Here is a 27,221-nt window from a genome sequence, read left to right on the forward strand (position 1 = left end):
TGAAATACCCTGCAAAGTCTGCCCAGCCACGTACATTGGACAAACAAACAGACGAATAAATGCACGTATCGCAGAACACAACAATGCCGTCAAAAAAGAAGAAAAAACTTCCTCTCTCTTCCAACACATGAAAGAAACAGGACACGAAATTAATTTTGCAGATTCCAAATTGCTCTCTAACATGGAACATCACCACAAGAGAATAATCATGGAAGCCATCGAGATAGAGAAACACCCTCACAACATGAACAAGCGTGACGACACATCCCGCTTGCCAGACATCTGGAAATTAGCCCTCCCCACAAAAACTGACACCAGATCCAGAGGCACACAGAACGCCATCACCAATCAACCACACCAGACCCAAACCCAGACCCTCTCCACAGATAAATTACAGACACCATCCAGTAGCCAAACCATGGTGGCACCTCCGGATGCTGCACCCCCCTGCAATCCCTACACAGATCTGGCTGGCACAGGCCACAAAACCACAGCTCGCCCCTATACACGAAGCCAAGCCAGAGCACAACTAAATGTAGTACACCCATCTTCTCAGAAAAACTCTTCACAAAGTTCAAGAGGTCAAGACACAAAGGCTTTAGCAACTAATCCACACCTAATGACCCACCTAAGTGGTACTCAGGATATCACTCAAGAAACCACTCAAGATATCCCTCAAGCAATTAAGGAACAAAAGAAGAAAAGGCACACTAGCCTGGGAACTTCCTCTCTGCCCAGAACCTCCTCAACAGTATTTATAGGAACTCAAACACTGAGATCCTGCTCTGTTCCAGTAACAAGAAGCCGAAAGCACCAGCCTGAAGATGACGAGTGAGACCTCGTCGAAACGTCGCCTAGACACCCCAACTTTTACACGGGAAGATACCCGAGGACACCAAAACCTGCATTCCTGTACCCGTGAAAATCTACGAAAGCATATATATATATGCATATATATATGCAGGTTTTGGTGTCCTCGGGTGTCTTCCCGTGTAAAAGTTGGGGTGTCTAGGCGACGTTTCGACGAGGTCTCACTCGTCATCTTCAGGCTGGTGCTTTCGGCTTCTTGTTACTGGAACAGAGCAGGATCTCAGTGTTTGAGTTCCTATAAATACTGTTGAGGGGTGTGGTGTATAGCCTCCAATGTTCTGGGCAGAGAGGAAGTTCCCAGGCTAGTGTGCCTTTTCTTCTTTTGTTCCTTAATTGCTTGAGGGATATCTTGAGTGATTTCTTGAGTGATATCCTGAGTACCACTTAGGTGGGTCATTAGGTGTGGATTAGTTGCTAAAGCCTTTGTGTCTTGACCTCTTGAACTTTGTGAAGAGTTTTTCTGAGAAGATGGCTGTACTGCATTTCGTTGTGCTCTGGCTTGGCTTCGTGTATAGGGGCGAGCTGTGGTTTTGTGGCCTGTGCCAGCCAGATCTGTGTAGGGATTGCAGGGGGGTGCAGCATCCGGAGGTGCCACCATGGTTTGGCTACTGGATGGTGTCTGTAATTTATCTGTGGAGAGGGTCTGGGTTTGGGTCTGGTGTGGTTGATTGGTGATGGCGTTCTGTGTGCCTCTGGATCTGGTGTCAGTTTTTGTGGGGAGGGCTAATTTCCAGATGTCTGGCAAGCGGGATGTGTCGTCACGCTTGTTCATGTTGTGAGGGTGTTTCTCTATCTCGATGGCTTCCATGATTATTCTCTTGTGGTGATGTTCCATGTTAGAGAGCAATTTGGAATCTGCAAAATTAATTTCGTGTCCTGTTTCTTTCATGTGTTGGAAAAGAGAGGAAGTTTTTTCTTCCTTTTTGACGGCATTCTTGTGTTCTGCGATACGTGCATTTATTCATCTGTTTGTTTGTCCAATGTACGTGGCTGGGCAGACTTTGCAGGGTATTTCATACATGAAACTTCCTCTCTGCCCAGAACATTGGAGGCTATACACCACACCCCTCAACAGTATTTATAGGAACTCAAACACTGAGATCCTGCTCTGTTCCAGTAACAAGAAGCCGAAAGCACCAGCCTGAAGATGACGAGTGAGACCTCGTCGAAACGTCGCCTAGACACCCCAACTTTTACACGGGAAGACACCCGAGGACACCAAAACCTGCATTCCTGTACCCGTGAAAATCTACGAAAGCATATATATATATATATATATACACACACACACACACACACACACACACACACACCATCCAACTTTTTCGGACCCAGGACACGCATCTTCTGGGATGTGCTTCCAGGCAAGTCACATGATCCGTGCCTTGCTCTCACCCCCAAAATATGCTTCTTTCGGGGTGAGAACACAGCACAAAAGTGCAGAACGCAAAGTGGCTGCCGCGATCTTGCACAAAAAATGGGATGTCCTGTTTTTTCCTGGGCACTTGACAGGTATGCCACTGTTAATTATACTATTCATCTTCAGCACATTAAATGTTTATGATATAAGATTTGCCTTTCTGTCCTTTCCTCAGTCGCAGCCACACAAATAGACCATATTTCCATTATACAGGCACCCACATAGACACTCTCCCCTATCCCTGTGGGAATGTCTGAGGAATAACTTATTGGTCTTTGTGAAATTAACTTTTGAGATGAATATTTGCCTCTTTGCTTTCAATTTTAAAGTGTATTAATACTCACGGCAGCCAAGAGAACCCAAGGCACAGCTTAAATAAAATATCAGAAATCCAAAGTGTGAAAAATCATGCTTGGCAGCACTTAATATCCTTTAAGTGTCATCCATTTTATTTGCCAGCACTGCTTGGGATCCTGCTTTCTTTTATATCAACAGGCAAAAGTGGAAGGGGGGCAATAGCATATGAAGGGGGGGCAATAGCATATGAGGGTTAGGACTGATTCTAAGACATGAATCTGGATGCCAGATAGGTCAGGCGCAGCACAGAGGCCCTGTTATGTAAGCTACGACAGGCACAACATCACGTTTGTTCTTGACGTACAGCCTTAGAAAATCTATGACCTTGTTTAGCCAAGGCTGACAGCCAGCATATTAATCAGTGGTTATTAATTGCCATAGTATTCGCCTATGGATGTGAACTGGGAATGAGGCAGAAAATGCCATAATGTTCCTGAGTATGGTAAATCACATGTCTGCACAGTTAGTACTTCAAAAAGTTCTGGCCAGCCTCCCCAAAAGCATCTACTGTGGTCTGTGGATAAGGGAACACTAGATATTAGGGTGTTTCATATTTATGCTATGGCTCAATACCAAGAGGGTTAAAAGAACATCACCTCTATCCCAGATAGTAAAGGTAAAGGGACCCCTGACCATTAGGTCCAGTCGTGACCTACTCTGGGGTTGCCGCGCTCATCTCGCTTTATTGGCCGAGGGAGGCGGTGTACAGCTTCCGGGTCATGTGGCCAGCATGACGAAGCCGCTTCTGGCGAACCAGAGCAGTGCACGGAAACGTTGTTTACCTTCTCGCCAGAACGGTACCTATTTATCTACTTGCACTGGTGTGCTTTTGAACTGCTAGGTTGGCAGGAGCAGGGACCGAGCAACGGGAGCTCACCCTGTCATGGGGGTTCAAACCACTGACCTTCTGATCAGCAAACCCTAGGCTCTGTGGTTTAACCCACAGCGCCACCTGCGTCCCTCTATCCCAGATACTGTACCCTTATTTTAGCTCCTGTGATATACACACCCGTACATTCTCTAGAGGTGATCGCATAGCGTGAAGACTGACTGAATGAGGGCTGGCGAGTAACAATGTTTCTACCCAGAATTTGTGAAACAGAGAGAACAGTCCTATGTACTGTACAGTGGTACCTTGGGTTAAGAACTTAATTTGTTCTGGAGGTCTGTTCTTAACCTGAAACTGTTCTTAACCTGAGGTACCACTTTAGCTAATGGGGCCTCCCGCTGCCGCCACGCTGCTGCTGCACGATTTCTGTTCTCATCCTGAAGCAAAGTTCTTAACCCGAGGTACTATTTCTGCATTAGCGGAGTCTGTAACCTGAAGCGTCTGTAACCTGAAGCACCTGTAACCTGAGGTACCACTGTACAAGAAACTGGTGTAAGTTAAGCCAGTGTAAAGTTATGCCAGATCTAAACTCTGTTCAGCAGTGAGGCTGCAGCCGCACTGACTAATGCTGCCAGCTGGAAAACAAGCCTTTAAAATAGTAATCTGTGCTGGGTTGCCAGGCCACCTGACCAAGCTAAATGAGTTTAGGGTCATGTCCACATTCTGCTCCCCGCACCCTGCCAATACATCCCAATATTTGTGGAGTTATACCAGCCTTGGCTCAGCCACCTTAAGCTTGGCTCAACTAGGGTGAGCTATTTACTCCAGAGGACTTAGGGTCGGGGACTTAGCACAGAACTGCCCCTAATTCAAATAGAAACTTATTTGTGAATTTATCAGATCTAATTTCTGTTTCATTTAGAGTATTCCTTGCTGATGTCACTGATTCTACTCAGCAAAAATGAAGAAGAAAGCGCACTAAAGAGTAATTGCTTAGTAAAAGTACTAAAGTACTAAAGGGTAATCAGGCACTGGCTGATAAGGAATGGAAAGATGCTAGCTTGCTTAGCTAGCAGCTTGCTTTATCTGGTTGCCTCGGCAACACAGGAGGAGGTTGCTCTTTGCTATCCGTGGTTGTGCAACTGTTTCCGTCTGCATACTGCAGCCAGGCAAAGGGTCAGCAATGGGCTTGTTCACATTTGAGCATTATTTAGCTGTTAATCCACTTCCCCCGCATTTGAATTAGACTGGAGTAGTCCACAGTCATGCATACAGTATTGAGATTTGTACATGAGATGCAACTGGGGTCTTTCTCATTCCCATCAGTGGGTCTTCCTTCTTGTGTTTGTCCCTTTCTTCTTATTTGTTGATTATGCTGTGATGATGGGGCATGCACACAGATAACTGTGCATGTACCATTATTATTAGTATTATTTTTTTAAAATCTACCCAGGAAGTGCACAAAAGCGACAGTCATCCATCTGTCTGTCTATCATCTATCTATCTATCTATCTATCTATCTATCTATCTATCTATCTATCTATCTATCTATCATCTATCTATCATCTATCATCTATCTATCTATCATCTATCTATCTATCTATCTATCTATCTATCTATCTATCTATCTATCATCTATCTATCTATCTATCTATCATCTATCTATCTATCTATCTATCATCTATCATCTATCTATCTATCTATCTATCTATCTATCTATCATCTATCTATCTATCATCTATCTATCTATCATCTATCTATCTATCTATCATCTATCTATCTATCTATCTATCTATCTATCTATCTATCTATCATCTATCTATCTATCATCATCTATCATCTATCTATCTATCTATCATCTATCTATCTATCTATCTATCTATCTATCTATCTATCTATCTATCTATCTATCTATCATCTATCATCTACATTCAGGAGCATGCCAGGAATACTTACCAGCACATCTGTAAAACGAATAAAAGCGATTGTAAATTCTCAGCACACACTTTTCAGATAAATTTGCTGCTCAGTATCTGGTGTTGACTTTTAAATGTGGTTTGTGCAGTTTCCTGGTTTTGTGCAAATCTGAGGGATCCAGGGAGAGAGAGAAATAGAGGGAGAATGGCTTGGAAGAGAAATGAAAGCTTAGAAAGAAAGTAGTGAGTACAGCAAGAGGAGTAGCAGAAAGGGACGTCTGATCCACCCATCCAAAAACACAGAAACAAATTGTCTGTGGACCCAAGTGGATTGGTTTGGAGCTTGTTTTCCTCCCAATTTATCCCTGTATTCATAACTCATCCATGTCAAGTGAGTTTCCTCTTTGCTTAAGGACACGAGATCTGCCTTGCTAAATCAGACCAGCAAGTCTGCTTGTTCAGCAATGTTCACAAGAATCATAGAACTGCATTCAACGACCATTTGAAATTAATGGAACTAAATTAGTCATGTCTGTTAATTTCAGCAGGGCTACTCTTGAGGATGACTAACATTGGGTGCAATTCATGGCAGCTAGCAGTTGCAAGATGGTCCTCTGGAAACTGGCCAGTGCTCCACCAGTAGACCACAATCTCCCATCACCACATCCATTGGGTCTTTTGGCCCTTGAAATCACCCTTAATGTTTATAATAGGTAGATTAAACATGGGCACACAGTACATGCAATTAATCTTGTTAGGTTTTTAGAAGTTGTTTGCTCACCCTGAACCTGGATTATCTGTGTCATAATAACAAAATACACAAATTTCCCATATACTTCCCATTTTGAAACTATTTCCCATTCTTTCAAGAGTCTGCATGGTGTAGTGGTTACAGTACCACACTAGGACAAAAGTTTCAGTTCTCTCTCAGCCATGAAGCCCCCCCCCACATTTAAACAAGTGAGTGCAAGAGGATTTTTATTTTTCACTTGTCTGTAAAATATTTCCCAAGCAGCTCCCTTCTGAAGGAAGAGCTGGAAGAGAAAATGCCTTCTCTGCCACCCAGGCACTTAACTCATTTCGGAAATTTCCTCTAATGGTCCCTCTGCTGAGATTGTAGGTAACAGGGAGATGATGGATAGAAGTGGAATTTAGGAAGCAATTTCTACATGCTTATTACAAAACGAGTTTACCCGTTGGGAGGTAGGAACTGTCTGGCTCCTTCCCTGGCTCTGTGGCTCCTGGGAGTTCAGATCAAGTTTTAAACATTTCAGCTTATTAGCTCTGTGCAGAGGGGAAATGAGAGCAATGGCTCCCTTATGGACATGGTGTTTGGTGCCTCGCATGTTACTTGGCACACCTCCCATCTTTGCAAAGGAAAAGCCCCGGCAGTTGGGAGTTCAGCTAAAGGGAGATGATTAGGATTGATTCACAGCCATCCCTTTTGTCAACATCTGCTTAGCAAAATGCTCATCACTTGAAAACTGCGGCTGCACTTGATGTGTAAAAGGAAACTTGCAGTTGCGGAAGGGAGAACATCCCAGACTTCACTGCCAGGGAAGCAGGCTGGCAAGATTGCTAGAAAACTCCCCAAGCCCAGATTAAGTAAGGCCCTCCTTTTTGCACAAGCATTTAGGGTGGAATTTGAGTCAGAGCAGCCTTTTCCGCCCCTTAGTGCTTTGTTCTGTTTAGTTGTTTGCTTGTTTGTTTGTTCCTGTTGTTAAATATTTTGTTCATGCGCTGTGCGAATTATTTTCACACTTTTGAACACCACACCATAACCTTCTGAATAAGAGGAGTTAAGGAATATTTTTAAATAAAGTAAAAATCTGAGCAGAATGGTCATATACAATGGCCCCAAATGGCCTTGCATTTAGCCATAGGTGACCAGGAATTGCATGCACATGTTTAAGTGGGGTGATGGAGGAACAGGGGTGGCCTGTCCCATTTTGCCACCTGAGGCGAAATGGGTATGTGCTCTCTCCTGCCCCTGACCCTGCTGGAATGCCTCGCCTGCCCCACCATTCCTGCCACTGCCAGAACCCCGTTGTCACTGAGTTTCAGTAAGAGTTTTGCAAGGCCTTGCCACTCAACTTCTCCACCCTAGGGGTGGTGAAATGATCAGCAACATGGCACACAGGAGTGCCTCCCTCTTACTGAAACCTGGTGAGGGGGGCTGTTCCAGCAGCAGCGGAGTGGGTGGGGTGCTGCCTCTGTGCTTCCGCCACATGAGGCAGCTGCTTTCTCCCACCTAACAGGTGGGCCGGCTCCATGGAGGAGGGAGAAAGCATATTGTCCATCCTTCCATCCAGTATAAAAATGTAGTGAGTTTATGCAGCAGGGACAAATTCTCTCTGCTCCTCTATCTATCAAAACAACAACACACAAATTATATTATGGGAAACGGCTTGCAAAAATGTGTATATTTTACAAAATGGCATGGGAAAATGTGTATATTAGGAGAAATTTGCACTGAAATGCAGAATTATTTTTTTTAAAAAAAACACAACACAAATTGCTGCAGAAATATGGAGAACTAAATTTAAGACCAGAAAAAGCAGAAACAGGTCCATCCATTCCTAGGTACAAGTTATAAGATTTGTGTGTTCTTTGCGTGGGCAACTGGCTTCTCTACAGACGGCTCCACTGACCAGAGCTACCAGAGCATGCATTTTCACAGAACAGGAGCAAAATATGTGCTGCTGAAAGACCTTTTGTACTTGCAAGCTGGTTCCCCTGTGATTAATGGTGTGTGCTATGAGCTGTGACCCAAGATGAAAGTACTATGCAGGTATGAGAGATCTACTGAGTGCTCAAAGGAAGGGCAACCTCTCCTCTCTTCGGAAAGCACCAGAGTGATACAAAAACCCAGGAAGCAAATGTCACCTCTTAATAACTGGGATTGTAATACAACCAACAGTAAAAGATGCTGTTCCGAGTTGTACAGAGACTCTGATTTATTGCAGGCTACGAAGCAAAATGCACACATCGTGTGAGCAGGACACAGGGCTTGCACAGATTCCTTTTGTTCTTCCTCTTAGTTTGTGCTCAGGGAGTGTTTCCACAAGCAAGGCTTAAACTGCACAGCTGCCTCCCTCTTCCTGCTTTGCAAGAACATTCCATCACTTTTTAATGTAGAAGAGAAAGCCAAACTGGGCATTGGTCATGTGACTGAGAATTCTGGCCAACAAGTTTTACGTAGTGTTCACAGGACAGCCAATTTTCTGGGGGTTTTTAAATAATATTTTTTATTAAATATTTCTTACTTTACAAAAATATGTGCATTCTCTATTTTTTCAAGTTGTTTTTTCTATGGATCTGTTGTGAGACATTAGTGTTGCATGCAGTATAAGGTTGGGAAGAAAAGGGGGGAGGGGGGATGGTGCATGGGGTGGGGTGTAATGCGTCTGTTATTCTACATAGTGTATGTATGGGGTTTTGTGTCAGCATCACTTGTGTGGGTTCTCTTTCTATTTGCTTGTTATATTTCCTAGGTGGTGAGAGAGGTTGGGGTGGCCTAGGGTATGGTTGGTTGTCCTTGGTTGGCTGTAGTGAGATTCGTTTATATGTGTGAGGGTGTGGATTTTTGGATCAGGTTAGCCATATGGATTCGTATGCTCTCGGTGGATTCTTGTAATTGTCTTGTTGGGCTATATATGTGATAAAGGGGAACCATACCAGAGTGAAGGTGTCGTCTTCTATTTGTCCCCCATTTGTTTCAGTTTATTGGCTAGCTTTTTTAGTAGTAGTAGTAGTAGTAGTAATAATAATAATAATAATAATAATAATAATAATAATAATAATAATTATTATTATTATTATTATTATTATTATTATTATTATTTATACCCCGCCTTCCTCAGCCAAGGCCGGGCTCAGGGCAGCTAGCAACCAATAATAAAAACAAGTTGAATGAATGCAACTTAAAAACAAGGTTAAAATGCAACATTAAAACATTAAAATGCAGCCTCATCACAGGAGGAGAAAGGAAAAAAGAGAAAGGGGGAGGGAATTAAATTGACTCCAAGCCAAAGGCCAGGTGGAACAACTCTGTACGCTGTTTCCCATACGATTTGATACCATTGGTCCATGTTTACTCCTAACAGGTCTCTCCAGTGTCTGGCTATGATGCTTCTGGCTGCTGAGAGTAGGTGGGTTTTGAGCACTTTATAACGTGAGTGGGCGTTATTATCTTGACAGATGTTCAGTAGGGCCAGTTCTGGGCTGACTTCTAATACCTGCTTAGTTATTTTGCATGCTTCTTGCATGACTGATGTCCAGAAGGTTTGGATTTGGGGACATTCCCACCACATGTGGAGGTATGTGCCTGTGGAGGTGCAGCTTCTCCAGCATTTTGGTGATGCTCCTGGGCGTATCAGCACCAGTTTCCGTGGTGTTAGGTACCATCTGTAAGTTATCAATATATCGCTAAAGGCCTTTACATAGTAAAACAGGGAATAAAAGGAAACTTTCATCTAAAATCATTCAACGTAACCTGTAGCAGTTTACAGCATAAAAAGAAATTTACGACATTAAAACTTAAGATTGGAATGCATTCACCTAGCTGGAATGGAGCTTCTTGGCTGCCAGGTAGCCAAATTCCATGCTTTAAGCATGGACTGTGTGAACCTGTTTAGCGCTGTGAGGATTTTCCTCAGTTTGGGAGTAATGGGTATGCTGTGGTGGGGATATTTTCAATCATGTCTCTAATTTTCTGTTTTAACAACAACATTCAAAATAGCTGGGTGAAAAAAGAGCATCTTTAAAGGACATTTTTTACACATAAGACGAAAGCAGCTCTTGACCCAGTTAGTTTTTAAAATATATAGTTTATGGGAGTGTTCACTTTTTTTTTTTACTTACACTGAAACAGTTCAGAGTTCCTGTTCTTCTCCCCTGCACCTCTTTTTAGTCTCCCTCCCCAAATCATTAACCCCTTTTGGCATTGACTTGTTCTCTCAATAACAGCTGTAGTAAATTGTGGGTAGGTCCCCACCCATACATTTAAAGCACATCCAATTCCTATTAAAAGCACACGGCTTCCCCCAGAGAATTCTGGGAATGAAAGTTTGTTAACTCTAGTGGGAATCATAGGATTGTTATGGGAAAACTAGTTACCTGGATTCTTTTTGGGGGTTATAAAAGGTAAAGGTAAAGGTACCCCTGCCCATACCGGCCAGTCTTGACAGACTCTAGGGTTGTGCGCCCATCTCACTCAAGAGGCCAGGGGCCAGCGCTGTCCGCAGACACTTCCGGGTCACGTGGCCAGCGTGACAAGCCGCATCTGGTGAGCCAGAGCCGCACACGGAAACGCCGTTTACCTTCCCGCTAGTAAGCGGTCCCTATTTATTTACTTGCACCCGGGAGTGCTTTCGAACTGCTAGGTTGGCAGGCGCTGGGACCGAACAACGGGAGCGCACCCCGCCGCGGGGATTCGAACCGCCAACCTTTCGATCGGCAAGCCCTAGGCGCTGAGGCTTTTACCCACAGCGCCACCCGCGTCCCTTGGGGGTTATGGTGTGCTTTAAATGTGCACTTTAAATGTATGGAGTGGAGCTGCATATATGTGGAGGGGCAGGGGAGCTCCTCACAGAAACAGGGCTCACTATGATAGTACAGTACTACTGTCAGTGTTTGGTGCCACAGTGGCTGCGCTGCAGAGGCTGATTTGCACATGCAAATATATGTCAGGAAGCCCCCTCTGTTTTTGCTGCTGTCTTTTTTCCCTTCTCCTTAAGTAATGGGAAGTTCAAAGCTGTCTTTCATGGGACGCTCTCCATAAGAGACATGAGCACTCTGCAAAAATCTTACTTGGCATTCATAATCAGTGAAAGCAGAATCAGTGTAGCCTCCAGAGTCCACAAAGACACGTCTCTGTTTCAGTTACCCAAAACTACCAGCTCTAAGGTAATTGCGTTTTAGATCCAGTGTGTTTCTCAGAAACCATGTGCATCCCACATGGCTGCCCAGGCAAACAGGTGTAGGTTTCTTGCCCAGATTAGCTAGCTATTTAATCACTTTGTGGTTGCTTTCATAAATTAGGGGTGTAGGGTGGGTCTTGTCTCAAACAATCTAGATCTCTAAAGGGAAGTGATAGTCCCATTCCATCGCTGGCAGGTTAAAACTAGCCATTTGAAGAGCAAGAGAAACTGTTTTCTTGTGAGATTAAAGGTAAAGGTACCCCTGCCCATACGGGCCAGTCTTGCCAGACTCTAGAGTTGTGCGCTCATCGCACTCTAGAGGCCGGGAGCCGGCGCCGTCCGCAGACACTTCCGGGTCACATGGCCAGTGTGACATCGCTGCTCTGGCGAGCCGGCACCAGCGCAGCACACGGAACGCCGTTTACCTTCCCGCTATAAAGCGGTACCTATTTATCTACTTGCACTTAAGGGTGCTTTCGAACTGCTAGGTGGGCAGGAGCTGGGACCGAAAGACGGGAGCTCACCCCGCCGCGGGGATTCGAACCGCTGACCATACGATCGGCAAGTCCTAGGCACTGTGGTTTTACCCACAGCGCCACCCGCGTCCCACTCTTGTGAGATTACTACTGCTTAAAATGCTGAAAGCAAGCTTTTGAGACATGCAGGACTCATAATCATCTACTACTACTACTACTACTAATAATAATAATAACAATTGTACCCTGCCCATCTGGTTTCCCCAGCCACTCTGGGCGGCTTACAGCTGAAAGCAAGCTTTTGAGACATGCAGGACTAATAATAATAATAATAATAATAATAATAATAATGCCCCACCCATAGATGCTCAGAAAAGAAGATATGACTGTCCCAGGCAGCAGATTTACCCACCCAAGTTTCTGGACTCTATTGTCTCAATATGGAACAAACTTGCTCTGTCTTGGTGCTGAAAAATCTGCAACTATAGTTAAAGAGCACAATCCAGTACTATAATGTTTTCCCCTTCTCCTGCCTATTTCAGCTGACAAAGACTCCAGTATGATTCACAAGCTGGTTGCATTCAGTGTTTTAAATGCTAGTTGCTTCAAATAAAAGTGCCGTGTGCCCTGCTCTGTGGGACCAGTGCTTACAAGCAAGACTTTGCTTTAGCTTTATACTTTAAAGAATAAATAAATTACTAATCTTTGCAGTAGCACCAGTCTTTTCCCCCTTAAAAAGCAAGAACTCTCTGCCCTCCCTCAGCGCTTGTCACTGGTATTTTTCACGCCTTATCATGAGGAAGGTTGTACTGTCTCTCTTGTTACACAGCTCCTGGATTTCAAAGAGCATCAGACAGGTGTCCAGTGTCCTCTATCCAAAATTAAAAAGTGACACCGAATGTTATGGCATAAGTAAGCGTTGCCTAGTAATGACAAAATCTGCTTAGAAAACTTCTAGTAGCAAGAACACCTTGTACTGTTTTGGGAATAAGAATCAAAGCAAGAAATGGAAGAATCCACTTGGGGGCAGGGGAGACATGCCTATTAATTTATTCTTTCATTTAATTTTTCATTGATTCCCTGTCTTTCAGCCTGCTAGAAGTCCTCAAACCATCTTTTCGTCAAAATGATAAAACTAAAAGATTATCTATTCACCATAAAACAGCACAGTGGTTTTGTTATGTACCCACCCGTTCAAGGATTGCAGCAAATTTTGGGTTGCTGTGATTCACTGCTTATTTCTAAGGCTGTACCCTCAATATGGATCTAGATATGTTTCAGAGCCATTTAACTCTCCCAGCTCCCAACCAAGGAACCTGGGAAGTGGGTGTTCCATGAAGGACTTAGCGATTTTTCACAGGAACTCCTAGCATTCTCTCAAAACCACAACTTCTTTCTTGTACTTTTGACACTTAAGAACACACTGTAAGAAGAGCCTGCTGGATCAGGCCAGTGGCCCATCTAGTCCAGCATTCTGTTCTCACTGTGGCCAACCAGATGCTTGGGGAAAACCCACTACCAGGACCTGCAAGCATTACTGCCTCCTGCCATGGATGCAGAGCAAAGCTATCGTGGCTAGGGAGTCACTTGCAAGTGGTGAGTGTCATACAAAACCCAGTGTGCAAATGAGAAGCTGGGGACTTGCAACATCGGTGTGAGGGGCACAGACCCAAACTGTGCTTGCAGTATAAAAATACCCCACTAGTTAGTAATTTCCGCACAATACTTTCTTTCCCCTCCATTTCTTTTAGGACTGCGTTCAAACACCCATGATGGAAGCTACAGTGGAACCTTGTGTTACGTACTGCTCTCCTTACGAATGCTTTGGGTTACGAGCTCCGCTAACCCGGAAGTAGATGCCCCTTGTTGTGAACTTTGCCCCAGGATGTGAGCAGAAGTGGTGTGCCAGCGGTGTGGCAGCAGCGGGTGGCGCCATTAGCGAAAGCGTGCCTCGTGTTCAGAACAGTTTTGGGTTACAAACGGACCTCTGGAACGAATTAAGTTCGTAACTGGAGGTACCACTGTACTGTTTTGACGTGCTCTTGGAGGACCAAATCCACCTCCAACCTCTGCAGATCCGTTTGTTCAGTGTAACACTGTCATGTCTTGTTCCTTTTGTTGACTTTTCTGCAAGGCTGGATTCCTTAGGAGTTCCTACCTGCTCGTGAAATGCATCTAGTTCTATTGTTTTCGACATTTGCCTCTCCAGGAGGCCTCCTTACAAACTCCTGACTTGATGTTCAGATGCCCTGTTCTGTTCGTCGTAATGATCATTCCGCAAATAAACATTGGTCAGGAGCAAGTGACACAGGTGGCCACTGACCACAGAGAAGCAATTAGGAAAGTGAAAACAGCATCTGCAAGGAGCAAGAGTGCATCAGCTGCTAGGCAGCGTGTGTCGGGGCCCCACAAGGGTTAGGTTTGATGGCTTAAAATTACTCACAGCTCCTTACAAGGAGGAAATTGCTCAGCTAAATTTTTGTGAAGCGCTAAGATAATGCATACTACTCTCTTTCCCCTTACTTGAGTCAACCCAGTCACAAAGGGAGCCTGAGAATGCAAATATTATCTCCTTACGTACTTGCCTTCCATTGAATGACAGAATAATGTATTTGTCTGAGAAAGAGTTTCATCTGTGCTGGGAGATCTGTGATGGACTACAACTAAACTAGGCTGCAGCTATCAAGGGAGAACCGTGGCTGTGGATCTCTTGAGTTTTCCAGCATCTTTGTATTTGTTTCTTTCACTACCATCTGAAGTTATGCTTGGAAGAGATCCATTTCTCTTTTGCACTGCTTTATAGTATCTAGGGCTTTTGTCGTGGTGTTTCCCACTGTCCCGTCTTATGTGCTTAGATGTCTTTGCATGTCATCTGCCAGTCTTTCTGAAATGCTGTCAGCATAGCATGTCATTTTGGAAGCAGCCCTTCACCCTGAAACCTCTCTTTCTGTCTTTCACATTATTTGGACACTTCTGCAGGAATATGTGATGTGTACGTACGCAATAATAGCCCCCAGGCTCACTGAAACTCTTTTGCCTCCCCTGCATTTTGCCCCTCAATGAGCTCTTTAATTTTGTGTTAGACAAAACTCGGCCAATTTTACCGTGTACAGATCTCATCCAGGAATTTCCCGGCTCATCTTCTGGCTTTCTTCCAGATTCTAGGAGTTTTATTGGAGACTTTGCTTTTGCTTTTTCCCTTTAGGTTGCTTCAAATTTCAAAAAGGAAAGCCATTTAGTGCTGCAGCCTGTTAGCTTCTCCTTGGCTTTTGCCCGCCCCCCTTCTCCTACCTCCCTTGACTTCAAACAAGGCACACACAAAAAACTATTTAGCAACAGCTGAAGGCCTACGCTGGAGGTCACCAACTTTCCCCTCCTTCGGCAGGGTGGGACATCTGGCCTGAAAGGGGGAGATGGAGGGAGAGCGCAGCCAACCGCCTGGTAGGAAAGGTTTGTTTTCATTCCTCCTCTGTCATGTGCCGCAGTGTGGCTGATCGGAGCAGCACATTTGGTAACAGAGCCCTTGTCCCTTGAGGTTAAGAGTATGGTTACACTTGCAGCGGCAGCAGCTGCCTGAGCGTATCAGCAACAGGGGGGGAAGACAAATCCCCCCTCCCACCTCTTCTCCTCCTTTGCCAGTTTTATCATATATCACTGCTTCCTTCCTTCCTTCCTTCCTCCCTTCCTTCCTCCCCCGCTCTCTCTTTCTCTTTCTCTTTTCTCTGACCTCCTCACAGCTTCCCACCTGGTCACTCCAGAGTGCACACAGCGGAGAGTTTTGTCAGCCCAGCTCCGGAGGAGAATCCTTCAGCCACTGAGCAAAAGGAGAGCCAAGCAAGGACCGCTGGAAGCCAGAGCAGAGCAGAGCGGAGGGAAGCTGGTTGGTGCCAGCTCGGCTTCCATGTGTGCCTGCCCCCCCCCCCCCATGCTAAACCGGCTGCTGCAGCTCTGAAGGAGGCTGACTGAGCATGCGGGACAAAGTTGCTCTCGGGAGTTGAAGGACTTGGGCTAAGAAGTCAAGAGCAACTTGCAGCGAGCTGGCTCCCTCCGGGCTCCTGTTAAATGAAACCACCTGAGGAACATGAGATTTCCTACTGGAGAGGGAGGGAGGATGCCAAGCCCGGTAAGGAGGGAGAAAGGCGCATTTTAAGTCTTCAGTGTTGTTTGCATTGAGTGGGGTGGGAGAGAGAGAGAAGGAGAGAGTGTCAAGAGTAAATGAGGGAGGGAGGAGAACTGATACGGGCACCTGATGCCAGCTGCAAAGATGACAGAGACCCTCCAGCTCCCAGCACTGCAAGTCCCGGAGCAGCAGGTGGCAGAGTGCGGCCACGCCTGGTCCAGTTCGTCCACGCCGACCCTGCGCCGAAGGCGCTTCAGGATGCGGCGCGCAAGGAATGTCCAGGATCCGAGCCTAGAGACTGCGCCCTCCAGCAAGGAGTTCCTACAGCTCCCCTCCATTGAAATCACCCCTTCCAGCGATGAGGACACACCTTGGTCTAACTGTTCCACGCCCAGCGCCTCTCCACGGCGCAAGCGCTTCCTTCTCCGCAAGTGGTTGAATGTGAGGGAGAAGAAGGAATGCAGTGAGAGCAGGTATGTTACCTCCTTTCCCCTCTTCCCTTTCCACCTTTCCATCTATGAAGAAGAATCCTTCAAGAACTTGGGACATGGGACTTTCTGTTATTTGACGTGGCCCATGTTCCACGATGTCTCCCTCTACTGGCTAAACTAGTTGAAGTGGCATGCAGATTTGATACTTGTTGGGCATGGTTTTCTTAGTCCTTTATTTCAGACAGCAACAGAACCCTAAACAAAACACGTGGAGCAGTTTACAAATCGGAGATTCGTTGTAGTGCTTAGATGGGCTAATGATGGGCTTGCTTCCACCATGATGCTGATACCCTCATATTTAAACTATAGCCATGTGTTAAGTGTGTGTGTGATTCAGATATCAAAAGGGGGAAATTGCCCATCAGCAAACTCTACCAGATTAGGGTCCCCTGCCCACAGATCACATCTTCAGGTAACTGGTAGCTGCATCTGTGGATGATGGTTCATATAGGCCTTTGTTCCTTGGACTAGAAATTTCTAATGCAAGCATGTAATCATTAGAGGACGCTGAGAGTTCTGCATAGCATAAGTCTCTGAGACATTTCTGGATTAAATATATGGTAAAAGGTAAAGGACCCCTGACAGTTAAGTCCAGTCATGGACAACTCTGGGGTTGCGGCACTCATCTCGCTTTACTGGCCGAGGGAGCTGACGTTTGTCAGCAGACAGTTTTTCTGGGTCATGTGGCCAGCATGACTAATCTGCTTTTGGTGAAACCAGAGCAGTGCACGGAAACGCCGTTTACCTTTCCGCCGGAGTGGTACCTATTTATCTACTTGCACTTTGACGTGCTTATGAACAGCTAGGTTGGCAGGAGCTGGGACTGAGCAATGGGAGCTCACCCCGTCACTGGGATTTGAACCGCCAACCTTCCAATGGGCAAGCCCTAGGCTCAGTGGTTTAGACCGCAGCGCCACCCATGTCCCGTATTAAATATATGAGTTTACCTCAATTCCTCTTATTTTTCACAATTTGGCAAGTAATTATTAAAAGTACCAGTAGCTAGTGAAAGCTGATGATTAAACAGTTTGAAACTCATTATGTTTACTTGGAAGTAAATCCTATCTATTGAAATCAGGTTTAATTCCAAAGAATTATGTGTAGGATCACAGCCTTCAAGAGATGCCTTGTCTGAAATGCAAATTCCTTTTTCTGCTGTTAACGAAGCTGTCAGTAACAAACTGCCCTTTGTTGATTAATCATCTTCCTTTATCACTTAATTAACATTAAAATACCACAGTATCCATAACTAGGCAATATCTGAGGATGCTTAATGAAGACAACACAGCATCCCTTGATAGCTGCTATTAAATTCCAAATCAAATTCCACAATTTGTAATTAAATAGTTGATCAATTAATCCCATGTTACTCAATTGACTTTAATTCCCCCCGCTGCCCTTGTATAATTGTTTTGCATCAGCCACTTTTCTCTAACCATCAGAACTAGCAGCTTTTAAAAATAAACAAAGTGGAGATTCTTATGCCCTTGCATCAGCTGTAAGAATAAACATTCTATCAGATACAAAAGACAACTTGGTACTCCAAATACCTTGAGTGACTGATGAAGGGTGGAAATGGTTGTAAAGTGAAACACAGCAATGCATGAAGTGTGGAAGTATATTTATGGCAGGAGAGGATGCAATATATTTGATGAAGAGTAGTTTATAACATCTTAATAAATATTAGAATATTAAAAATGCACACAAACATTGTCTTGCTGGATCAAACCAAAGGGCCATCAAGTCAAGTGGTCTCTCCAACAGCGGCTAGCCAGATGTTTTCAGTTACCCCCAAAGCAAGGAATGAAGGCAACAGCTGCTTTCACATGGCAGTTGATTTCATTTCCCCAACATTTCCCTAGCTGTTAATATCTGCATTATGTTTGAGCTTTTAGGTGACGAAAAAAGCATTTTCTGGAACTATACCAGAATATAGTGCAAGTTTAGCCCTCATTTCCATGTTGTTTGCTTCAACCAAAAAATACATTTACAAATAGTATTAAAATGAGTGCTAAACTTGTGCTATATTCCAGTATAATTTCATTGTAGTTCTGTAAGTGGCTTTTGCATTGTGCAGAAGCTTAAAAATCATGTTAGGGAAAAGTCAGGAAAACGGAATGAATGGCTGTGTGTATGTAACCTTGCGGTGCAGTCTGCCTAGAAGTGGCTTTTACATTATGTGAAATCTCAGCTACAATGCAGAAATGAACAGTTAGGGGAATGGGGAAGATGAATGCAGTCAAGGTCTTTTGCCTGTCAACCACATCACATCTCCAGTGGTCCCCTGCCTCTACACAACCACAAGTATCTGAGAGTGTGGAGCTGTGCAAATGGCTGTGCGCTGATTAACAACTGCTCAAGTCGTTGTTCACCACAGTGCCCAACAACATTTTTGAAATGGCGTTTGGAAAAAGGCTAGTACATGGATTAGGAGTATTAACATACCAAGACCAGCACGACAACTTGGCTCTTCCTATATTGCAGATTCCAAATCCATCCTGTTGTTGCCATGGAAAATACATTTGGCTTTTCGCATGAAATTCCTTCTCTGTCCAACAATGATCTCTTCTGTAGAGGTTGCAACCTTCAGAAATGGGAAGAGGATAACAGGAGTTCTCAGGGATGGAGAAGGAAGAAACAGCAGAGACTGTTGGTCTGGCTGCGGAGTATTATCTCCGCGGAGATAATATCGGAGATATATTGTGGACATGCCCGATTTCATGAGTTAAAGGAGTCTTAAGTTAGCTATTGGTTAAATCTTCATAATTTTGCACAGGAAGAAAACAGTTTTCAAGAAAGTTATGCACTTTGTTTTTTATATCACTCATGCATAGCTCATAGCAGATACCATCTTAAGAAGAGGCATTCCCTCCTTGTGTAGGAAAATTAACTATCCCTCTCTAACACAGGGTTAGTTAATTATGGCAAACTTAACAGCCCCGGTCTCCTGGGCTGGTGCACAAACCACTTGCATCCCCAGGTGTCTTCTTCATTGTAGTTTCCTCAGCTCTTGCCACGGGGCATCAGACACACCATTTGGGGGAGTGTATGCCATGAAGGGTGCATACAAAACTAACAGAAGTTTGAGTGTGACAGATTTTCAGGGCTTAAGTACTGACACCATTCATGCAACGCAGAATACAGCAGGTGCAATGGTGCCTCTTAGTCACCCATCGCTGGCTGGCAGTTGGAATCCCTTGAACACTTCGCTCCACTGGTAATGGGATTTCAGAATTTATGCAGCAATGGTTTGTCCGTCATTCCATCATTTATTCAATTGTGTAGTTCTGATGTTAAAATATTTCTTTTTATTATTAGTTCATTTCTTTTATTTATTACATTTGTATACTGTATACTGCCCTTCATCTGAAGACCTCAGGGTGGTTGACAAACATGGTTTTTATAGCACTTCCTGGGCATGCAGTTCTGTAGGAACAGGAAATGGGTCACTATGGGAAATGAATAGTCAAGTCATTTTCTTACCCATCTCCACCAAATTTGCCTTTATAAATAATACACTGACCAGCTTCTGTCAAGTGAGTGGTGATGGTAGTCAAGGCAACTGGAAACCTGAAGTGAGGTAAAGGTGACATCCCACAGGGGAAAAAATAAAGCAGCTAAGAAAAATGGCATACAAGATGTAGTATTTTCCATACCATGTTTTTGTTTTTTTGAGACTTAAAAAAAGTTTATCTCTCTCTTGTGAGCCTATGATCTGGAAACTTTTATAGAACCAATGTGGAAGACCACATGACACATTCTGACCAATAGTTGTTGAGGCTCTGTTGCTGGTCTGTCTCCTTTCTTTCCTTTTGGCTAGAGTAAGGTTACCAGATTTTTTCCCCAACTTTTCAACTTCCTACTAAATAGATGGATTTGGTCAGGGGAATGATTTGTAAATCTGGGGACTGTCCCCAGGAAACGGGGACGTCTGGTAACCTAAGGCTAGAGTTCTTTCCTTTTGGCTAGAGTTGGGTGGTGACACACAGGAAGACTCTTTCCCCAGCATTCACCAGCTCCCCAGTACAGGATGACTGGATAGTGCTCTCCAGTTTTCTCTCTGAGGAGGGCAGCTGTTTGGAGCTATTGTTGGGGTGAGACTCTGCATTTCCTGACAAAGCTGTTGGTACACATGAACCTGCGAGTAAATTATTTACTGCTGGGAAATTTAAATGGCTGCTATATTGTCAGAAGGGACGCGGGTGGCACTGTGGTCTAAACCACTGAGCCACTTGGGCTTGCTGATCAGAAAGTCGTCAATTCAAATCCCCGCGACGGGGTGAGCTCCCGTTGCTCGGTCCCTGCTCCTGCCAACCTAGCAGTTTGAGAGCACGTCAAAGTGCAAGTAGATAAATAGGTACTGCTCCGGCGGGAAGGTAAACGGCGTTTCCGTGCGCTGCTCTGGTTTCGCCAGAAGCAGCTTAGTCATGCTGGCCACATGACTCGGAAAAACTGTCTGCAGACAAATGTCAGCTCCCTTGGCCAGTAAAGCTAGATGAGCGCCGCAACCCCAGAGTCGTCCGCGACTGAACTTAACTGTCAGGGGTCCTTTACCTTTTTTATATTGTCAGAAGGCAAAAGTGAAAACCATGAGATTTAGAACAGCCAATCAGATTTTGAATGCTTATGGCCAACGGGCATCACAATATAACACACAAAACAATCAAGACAAATAATTCAGCAGGAAGTTAGCATACATTTTCAGAAATGTAAATTAGGTTTAGAACAGGCCAGGGCACCATTGTAAATAATCAATGAGAAATCTTCTGAAGCAAACATTGGCGGTCTGAACATCTTAAAGGACATGTCTTTGTATTTTTATATCCTAGCATTAAATGCATTGGGAAACCTTGAGACGCAGCCACCTCCCTCTTCCAGAAGCCCAAATGTGCCAAATGAAAACCAATTGATTCTTTTTTGGCATCACGACATGTCGGGGGATGCTAATGAAGCAGATGAATTGGCAGCTCTGGATAATGACATTTTAAAGTCAGTAGCCACATGACAGAGGCAGTGGAGGAACAAGAGTTTCATTTCTTGTTCCCACAGTGACCTCTGTCTCTGGCTTGGGAAGATGAGGAAAGAAGATTTGGCCCTTTGATGCTTTCAGTTCTGCAGAAAACGAAGACCAAGCTATATGTGAGTGGCTTGCAGTTCCTCCTCTGAGGCTTTTACAAAATGCAGCTGCAGAAGCCACAGTCGAAAAACCTATGGGGAGTGTGGGGCAGAAGGGGGCTTCTTAACATTGTCACATTTTCTGCTCAAAATTCCCAGCCCCCTGATTGAAATCTTGGGGAAAGGACATAGTGGTTGCTCATTAGTGTCAGATGCAGAAGAAGGTTGCATAGCATGTAAGAAATCTGTGAGGACCTGGATTGATGTTGCAGACGTTTTGATCATGATTAATGATTGTACGTGGACTTCTTGTACTTTTTTCTCAGGCAGACTAAGCTATAAAAGAGCAAACAAGGTAATGAGCAAATCTGGCTTTTAGTAAAAGGAAATATTTAAGTGACTTAAAAAGCAAGTATGGGCTATGCTGAGGATGTTCTTTGAGGCTGATCTGAAGTATGGGCTATTTGACAAGAGCTGAGATTTCTGTCTCAGTCTGAGCAGCTCTAGCCATGAGGAGGTCACAAAGTAAACTAACTGTACTGATGAATTCAAGGTCAGCTAATGAGTTACTGTACTTCACGTTATGAACCTCCATAAAACTCCTGCCCCCAGTTGTCACATGAGTTCGATGCATGGCCCATTACTGAGCAGTCGCTAACTAAAGGGTGTGAGGACTGAGATCACAGACAACATTTTCCATCTCTCAACTTCATAATTCCATCTCTCAGCTTCATAAACTGTTCTAATGGATCAGTTGCCACGGATCTCTGTTATATATCAACTCATCTGCAATGAGAGATGAAATTGGGAAGTCGAGAAGCTGTTGTAAATCTGACCTGTGCTACAACTGTGGTTTAAAATGACTATGTTAGCCAACATTTAATAGTGAGATTGTGCTCCCTTCCCTGTTACTGGGAGCTGCTCCTTTAGAAAAGGTTTATGCAGTTTTTAGGAACCACCAAGCTAATCAGCCCTCCATGAATGGCAGCTTAGGAAGAATATGGCAAGACTCCTGTTTTTGCTGCCTGGGGATGGCAAAAAATGGACTGGGTGTGTCTTTTCAAGCCATTACTCATGGTTGGTGGGCTGTGCAATGTTCTGTGCATCAGAGATTGCAGGATCCTATGCTAGGCTCTGAGGGAAAGCTGCAGCTATCTCATCTTTCACTGCTGAGGAGTTTTTAAAGAGCCATGTTGCAACTTGGCAACCTTACTTAGATATGTCAGCTTGTTTTCCTACTAGGATGTCTGAATGCCAAGTAGAAATTCAGAAAGTGATTTAAAAAAACAAAACAAAAAAACATTCAGTTGTAGATGAAGTTTCACTAGCTGGATCGACTATTAGAGTTGGCAGTGCTGGTGTGTCAGTCATATCTGTGCAGAACTAATGACTTCTTACTACATAAGGTAGGTCTTCTCTCCAATCAGTTCTGACACTTAACAATGGATGAGCATGAGCCGTGTATCACAAGCCAATTAATTTCATATTTCTGTGTTGTTTTCACAGACCCCTATACTCTTGGCACATTCTTGATTATGTATTTGTGTGTTTAATAAAAACTGTAGTTAGCCATGCTGGCCCATTAGAAAAGCAAAACAAAAAAAGCCAAAGTATGTTAATAATTTTATCATGCCCAACCAAAATGTCACAGGATCATGAGCAAGCTTTTGAACTTACGGCAAGTTGAATGTTTCAGTCAGTGAAATACTTGAAGGTACTGGTTTTATCCCCAGGTGGAATTGCTAGAGACTGAGTGTAGCAGAAATTTATTGAAGCCAACACAGGTCAAAGGCAGAGCTGGGATAGCAGATTGCATTTCCAGTAACCAGATGTACAGAGACCATTTTATCCCCCCCCCCATGTCTATCAAACCTGTGTACGAACATAGCAGAAGAAGATACCCTTAGTTAATCTAATTTAAAGCTGTAAATTGGCACCAGACTCTGGGTTGTCTGACATTTGAATCAGATCCTTAATCTCTCTCCTTGCCCCTTAGCAGCTTTAACTGGCACCAGACTCATTCGAAAAAGAGGCAACACTGGTCTTTGAAATTCAGGTGACAACATTAATTCAATCTATGTTACTTTCCTTCCTATCAGGTGTTCCAGTGCCATCTTCAGGTTGCCTCCTACATAGCTTTAGAGCAGTGAACAAATATGAGTCGCAGAACATGACAGTATCTTTTTCGTTGTTCAACAAATCTGATACTGATTTGTTGCCATCCATTTAGAAGACGTATGCTTCTGCACAGTGGCGAAGCTGCCTGCTCTGGCACCGAGAGTGGCGTACATCCGGGGGCGTGGCTGGCATGCGTTCCGGGGGCGTGGTGCACTGCCCCGGGCGGCGGGGCACACGTCAGTGTGTGTGTGTGGCAAGTAGTGCGCATCCTAGGGTGTGCGTGGCGAGCATCGAGCATCCTGGGGGTGCGCAGCAAGCACTGAGCATCCCAGGGATGTGCGGTGAGCACCTAGCATCCTGGGGGGTGGGGGCGGCCGCAATGTCACCCTCCTGGATGGCACCTGGGGTGACCGCCTCCGCACCCCAACCTTCGCCCGCCAGTTCTTCTGCAGCTGCTTTAGACTTTGGAGGCAGGGGCAAGAAATGGCAGGCACTAAAGGAAGTTCTGTGCTAAGGAGGATGCTTTTCCTTGCACACCTGTGGACTTTGTGAAGGTGCCTTGGAGGTGCCACAGCAAACCTGCTACAAGACTGTTTCCAACCCAGCCCTGCATTTCATTATCCTTTAGAGTTTGAGTGAATGGCTTTCCCCTCACTCCCCATTTGATCTCTGATCATTCTTGCAGCCCAAGCCTAAGCATATTTTCTGAGAAGTCCAAATGAATTCAACTGTACTTACTTCTCTAGGACCGCAGCTGTTTTTGTTTCAAGTACTTTTATCTGTCCTGCATCCTCCAACATTCAGCTTCGCTGGATGCCCACGAGTTCTAATGTTATAAGAGAGGGAGAAAAACTTTCTTCTATCCACTTTCTCCATGCCACACATAATTTTGTGAACTTCTGTCATGCTGTCTCTTGCTCACTAAACTAAAAATTTCCAAATGCTGTGACTTTTCCTCATTTTGGCTGCCCTTTTCTGAACCTGTTCCAGCTCTACAACATCCGTTTGGAGGTGAGGCAGCCAGAACTGGACACGGTATTCCGGATGTGGTTGCCCCATATATTTTGATATTGGCAGTTTTACTTTCAGTTCTTTTTCTAATGATCCTTAGCATAGAGTCTGCCTTTTTCACAACTGCTGCACACTGAGTCTGTTGAGGTGAGACTGAGATATTTAACCTGTAACTCACAAAACCTGTTTACGGAGTACCTGTCTTCACAGAGGTAGTGCTTGTAAAAAAAATAAACAAATAGCATGGTGCCTCATAGTGAGCATAGAATTGTAGAGTTGGAAGGAACCACGAGGGCAATCTAGTCCAACCCCCTGCAATGGTGGGACTCTTTTGCCTAGCGTGGCGCTTGAACCCACAACCCTGAAGTTAAGAGCCTCCTGTCTACTGATTGACCTATCCCAGCTTTATAAAAACAAAACAAGCTCAAATAATTTGAAAGATGGAGAGACTGAAAGCATCTAGAAATTCAGGCTTGACTCTGAATGATGACAGGGTGCTAATGAAAGGAAGGTTTTATGCAAGAGTTTGATTTATTTATGAAGGCAAATGGATTAAACTCCAAGGAAGATGCCCCAAAGGTGGCAATAGTTCTAAGCGCTGCAGACAATGAAGCTGCTTCATTATTTAACAGCTTTAAACTGTCAGGCTGAGATCACAGCAAATGTAATTTAATAATTCAAATTGTTTTTGTTTTCGGGACTTTCTTAAAAGTAACCCCAGCCTTGCAGATAAGCCCAAGGTTGTTTTTGTTGTCTTCCATGAAACATGCATCTATTTAGCACAGGGGTAGGGAACATTAGGCCAGGGTGCTGAATGTGGCCCTCCAGATCTCCCTATCTGGCCCTCGGGACTCTGTCCAGTCCATGCCCCTCCAGATGACAAGCCTTGCTGGTCCTGCTCTGCGCCCAGAGTTTTCTGGGAAGAGGGAATGGTTGTTGAACCACTCTGGGAATTACAGCACTGGGAAGGGAGTAGGGGTCTCTTAACCAACCACCACCCTTAGCAAACTGCAGCCCCCAAGATCCATGACTGTTTAAAGTGGTACCCTAGTGCTTTAAATGTATGCTGTGAATGTGGCTGTAGTGAGAGATGCTTGCATTGGTGATCTGCAGCCATTGACACATAACACACATAATTCTATTCTCTCTCTCTCTCTCTCTCTCTCTCTCTCTCTCTCTCTCCTGTCAAAGTTAGTTGGCCCCAGGCCTGTAGAAAAAGTAATTTTATAGCAAATGTCACACAATAGTATTATCCACAGATTTCCAGCCTCAAAAACTCCCCTGGAATATGGGTGAAATTTTTCATCTCATGTGAATTAACATTTTGTGCATCTGTAACTGAATTGCGGTATGGAAACTGCAGTCATCATCTCATCTTTTCTCATTTCCCGGCCAGGAGATGGAATTTGTGTGCAAAAGAAGCAAGTGATGTATGAGCCTATTGGCCTATATATTCCAGTGCTGGGAAGCCATTATTCTCTAGAATTACTAGGTGATATCCAGTAAGTTATACTCATACTGAATAAATTACTCAGTTCCATTCATTTCATTGGGTCTATACTGGATACCAACCATTTACCATTGAAGTAGGGATGTAAAAAAACCACACAACTAGCTTGCTTGAAGAAATCTGGATGCATTAAAAGCCTTATACTGCCAATAAAAACATAGTTTTACCAAACACTCGAAAGAATGCATACTCTTTTATAATCTTCATTTTTCCTAAGGCTTTGTGAACCAGGATTCACAGACTTTGGAACTCCCTTCCTAGAGAAGCTAAACTGGCTCCCTCTTTGTTGTCCTTCTGCCCGCAGGTGATTGTGCCTTGAGTCTTCTTTCTGGCCTATTTTTGAAACTATCCTCAAGGAAATAGCTGTCAATCAAGTGTACATCATGCAGGATGAAAGAGTCTCCCGTGCATATCATACTTATATGCAAGATTTATTTAGCAGCCTTTCACCCAGTCTGCTGAGAGACCTTTGCCATGTGCATGATCCTTGACTGTCACCAACTCAAGACCGAGAAAGAAGTTGATGTTTGGAAGGTTTAATCGTTAAATTGAGTTGGTTAATTTTTATTTACACTCTCTGCAACTTGGGAGTCTCTTAAAATGTGCAGAAGGTGAATTGCATTTGGCTTGTGCCCACGTAGAGAGATGTTGGATCAACTTGTTACCAAACTGAGCTTGAGTTAGGGAGCAAATCATGAGCCCATTGGGTAGAGTCTAAGCCTTTGCTGGACTTCTGGTCCCCAAGATATTAGGTGGTTGCATGACATTCATGGCACTGAGCTCTGGAGTAATAAGGTAAGACTCCTGTTGATTGGTAGCTCTTTACAGCCTGCACCTTGCAAATCATATCAGTTCTGCTTCAGGTCATTTTTGGCCTTCAGAGAATGACATAAAGCAGGAATTCTACAGATCATTATTTGCCTGGGTGCAGTTATGGGCTGTGTGAAAGCTCATAAACTTGAGTCTGAATCCGAACAAGATGGAGACCTTGCCACCAAGTGGTTCCCAGGTCCAGGAATTGAAACATTTATCTGTTCCAGATGGGGTTGCAACCCTTTGAAGGAGCA

At 44.3% G+C, this 27,221-nt stretch overlaps 1 protein-coding gene across 8 annotated transcripts in view; it reads left to right on the forward strand.

The window, feature by feature from the left end:
* The window catches only part of GRAMD1B (GRAM domain containing 1B), a 209,058-nt gene that overhangs the window by 50,714 nt on the left and 131,123 nt on the right, over positions 1-27,221 (forward strand). For 2 of the 8 annotated variants that reach the window (XM_028707618.2, XM_077919745.1), the window contains exon 1: positions 15,310-16,382. The exons of 1 other annotated variant lie outside the window; for it this stretch is intronic. In XM_028707618.2, the coding sequence (XP_028563451.2) occupies positions 16,039-16,382 (344 nt within the window). In that variant the 5' untranslated portion in view covers positions 15,310-16,038. Of the gene's footprint in view, positions 1-14,045; positions 16,383-26,930; positions 26,950-27,221 lie in introns of those variants that run through there. 5 more of the 8 variants (XM_077919744.1, XR_013390914.1, XR_013390916.1 and 2 more) reach the window with 5 other exon arrangements.

The sequence above is a fragment of the Podarcis muralis genome, chromosome 15, assembly GCF_964188315.1.
Source record: "Podarcis muralis chromosome 15, rPodMur119.hap1.1, whole genome shotgun sequence".
NCBI lineage: Eukaryota > Metazoa > Chordata > Lepidosauria > Squamata > Lacertidae > Podarcis > Podarcis muralis.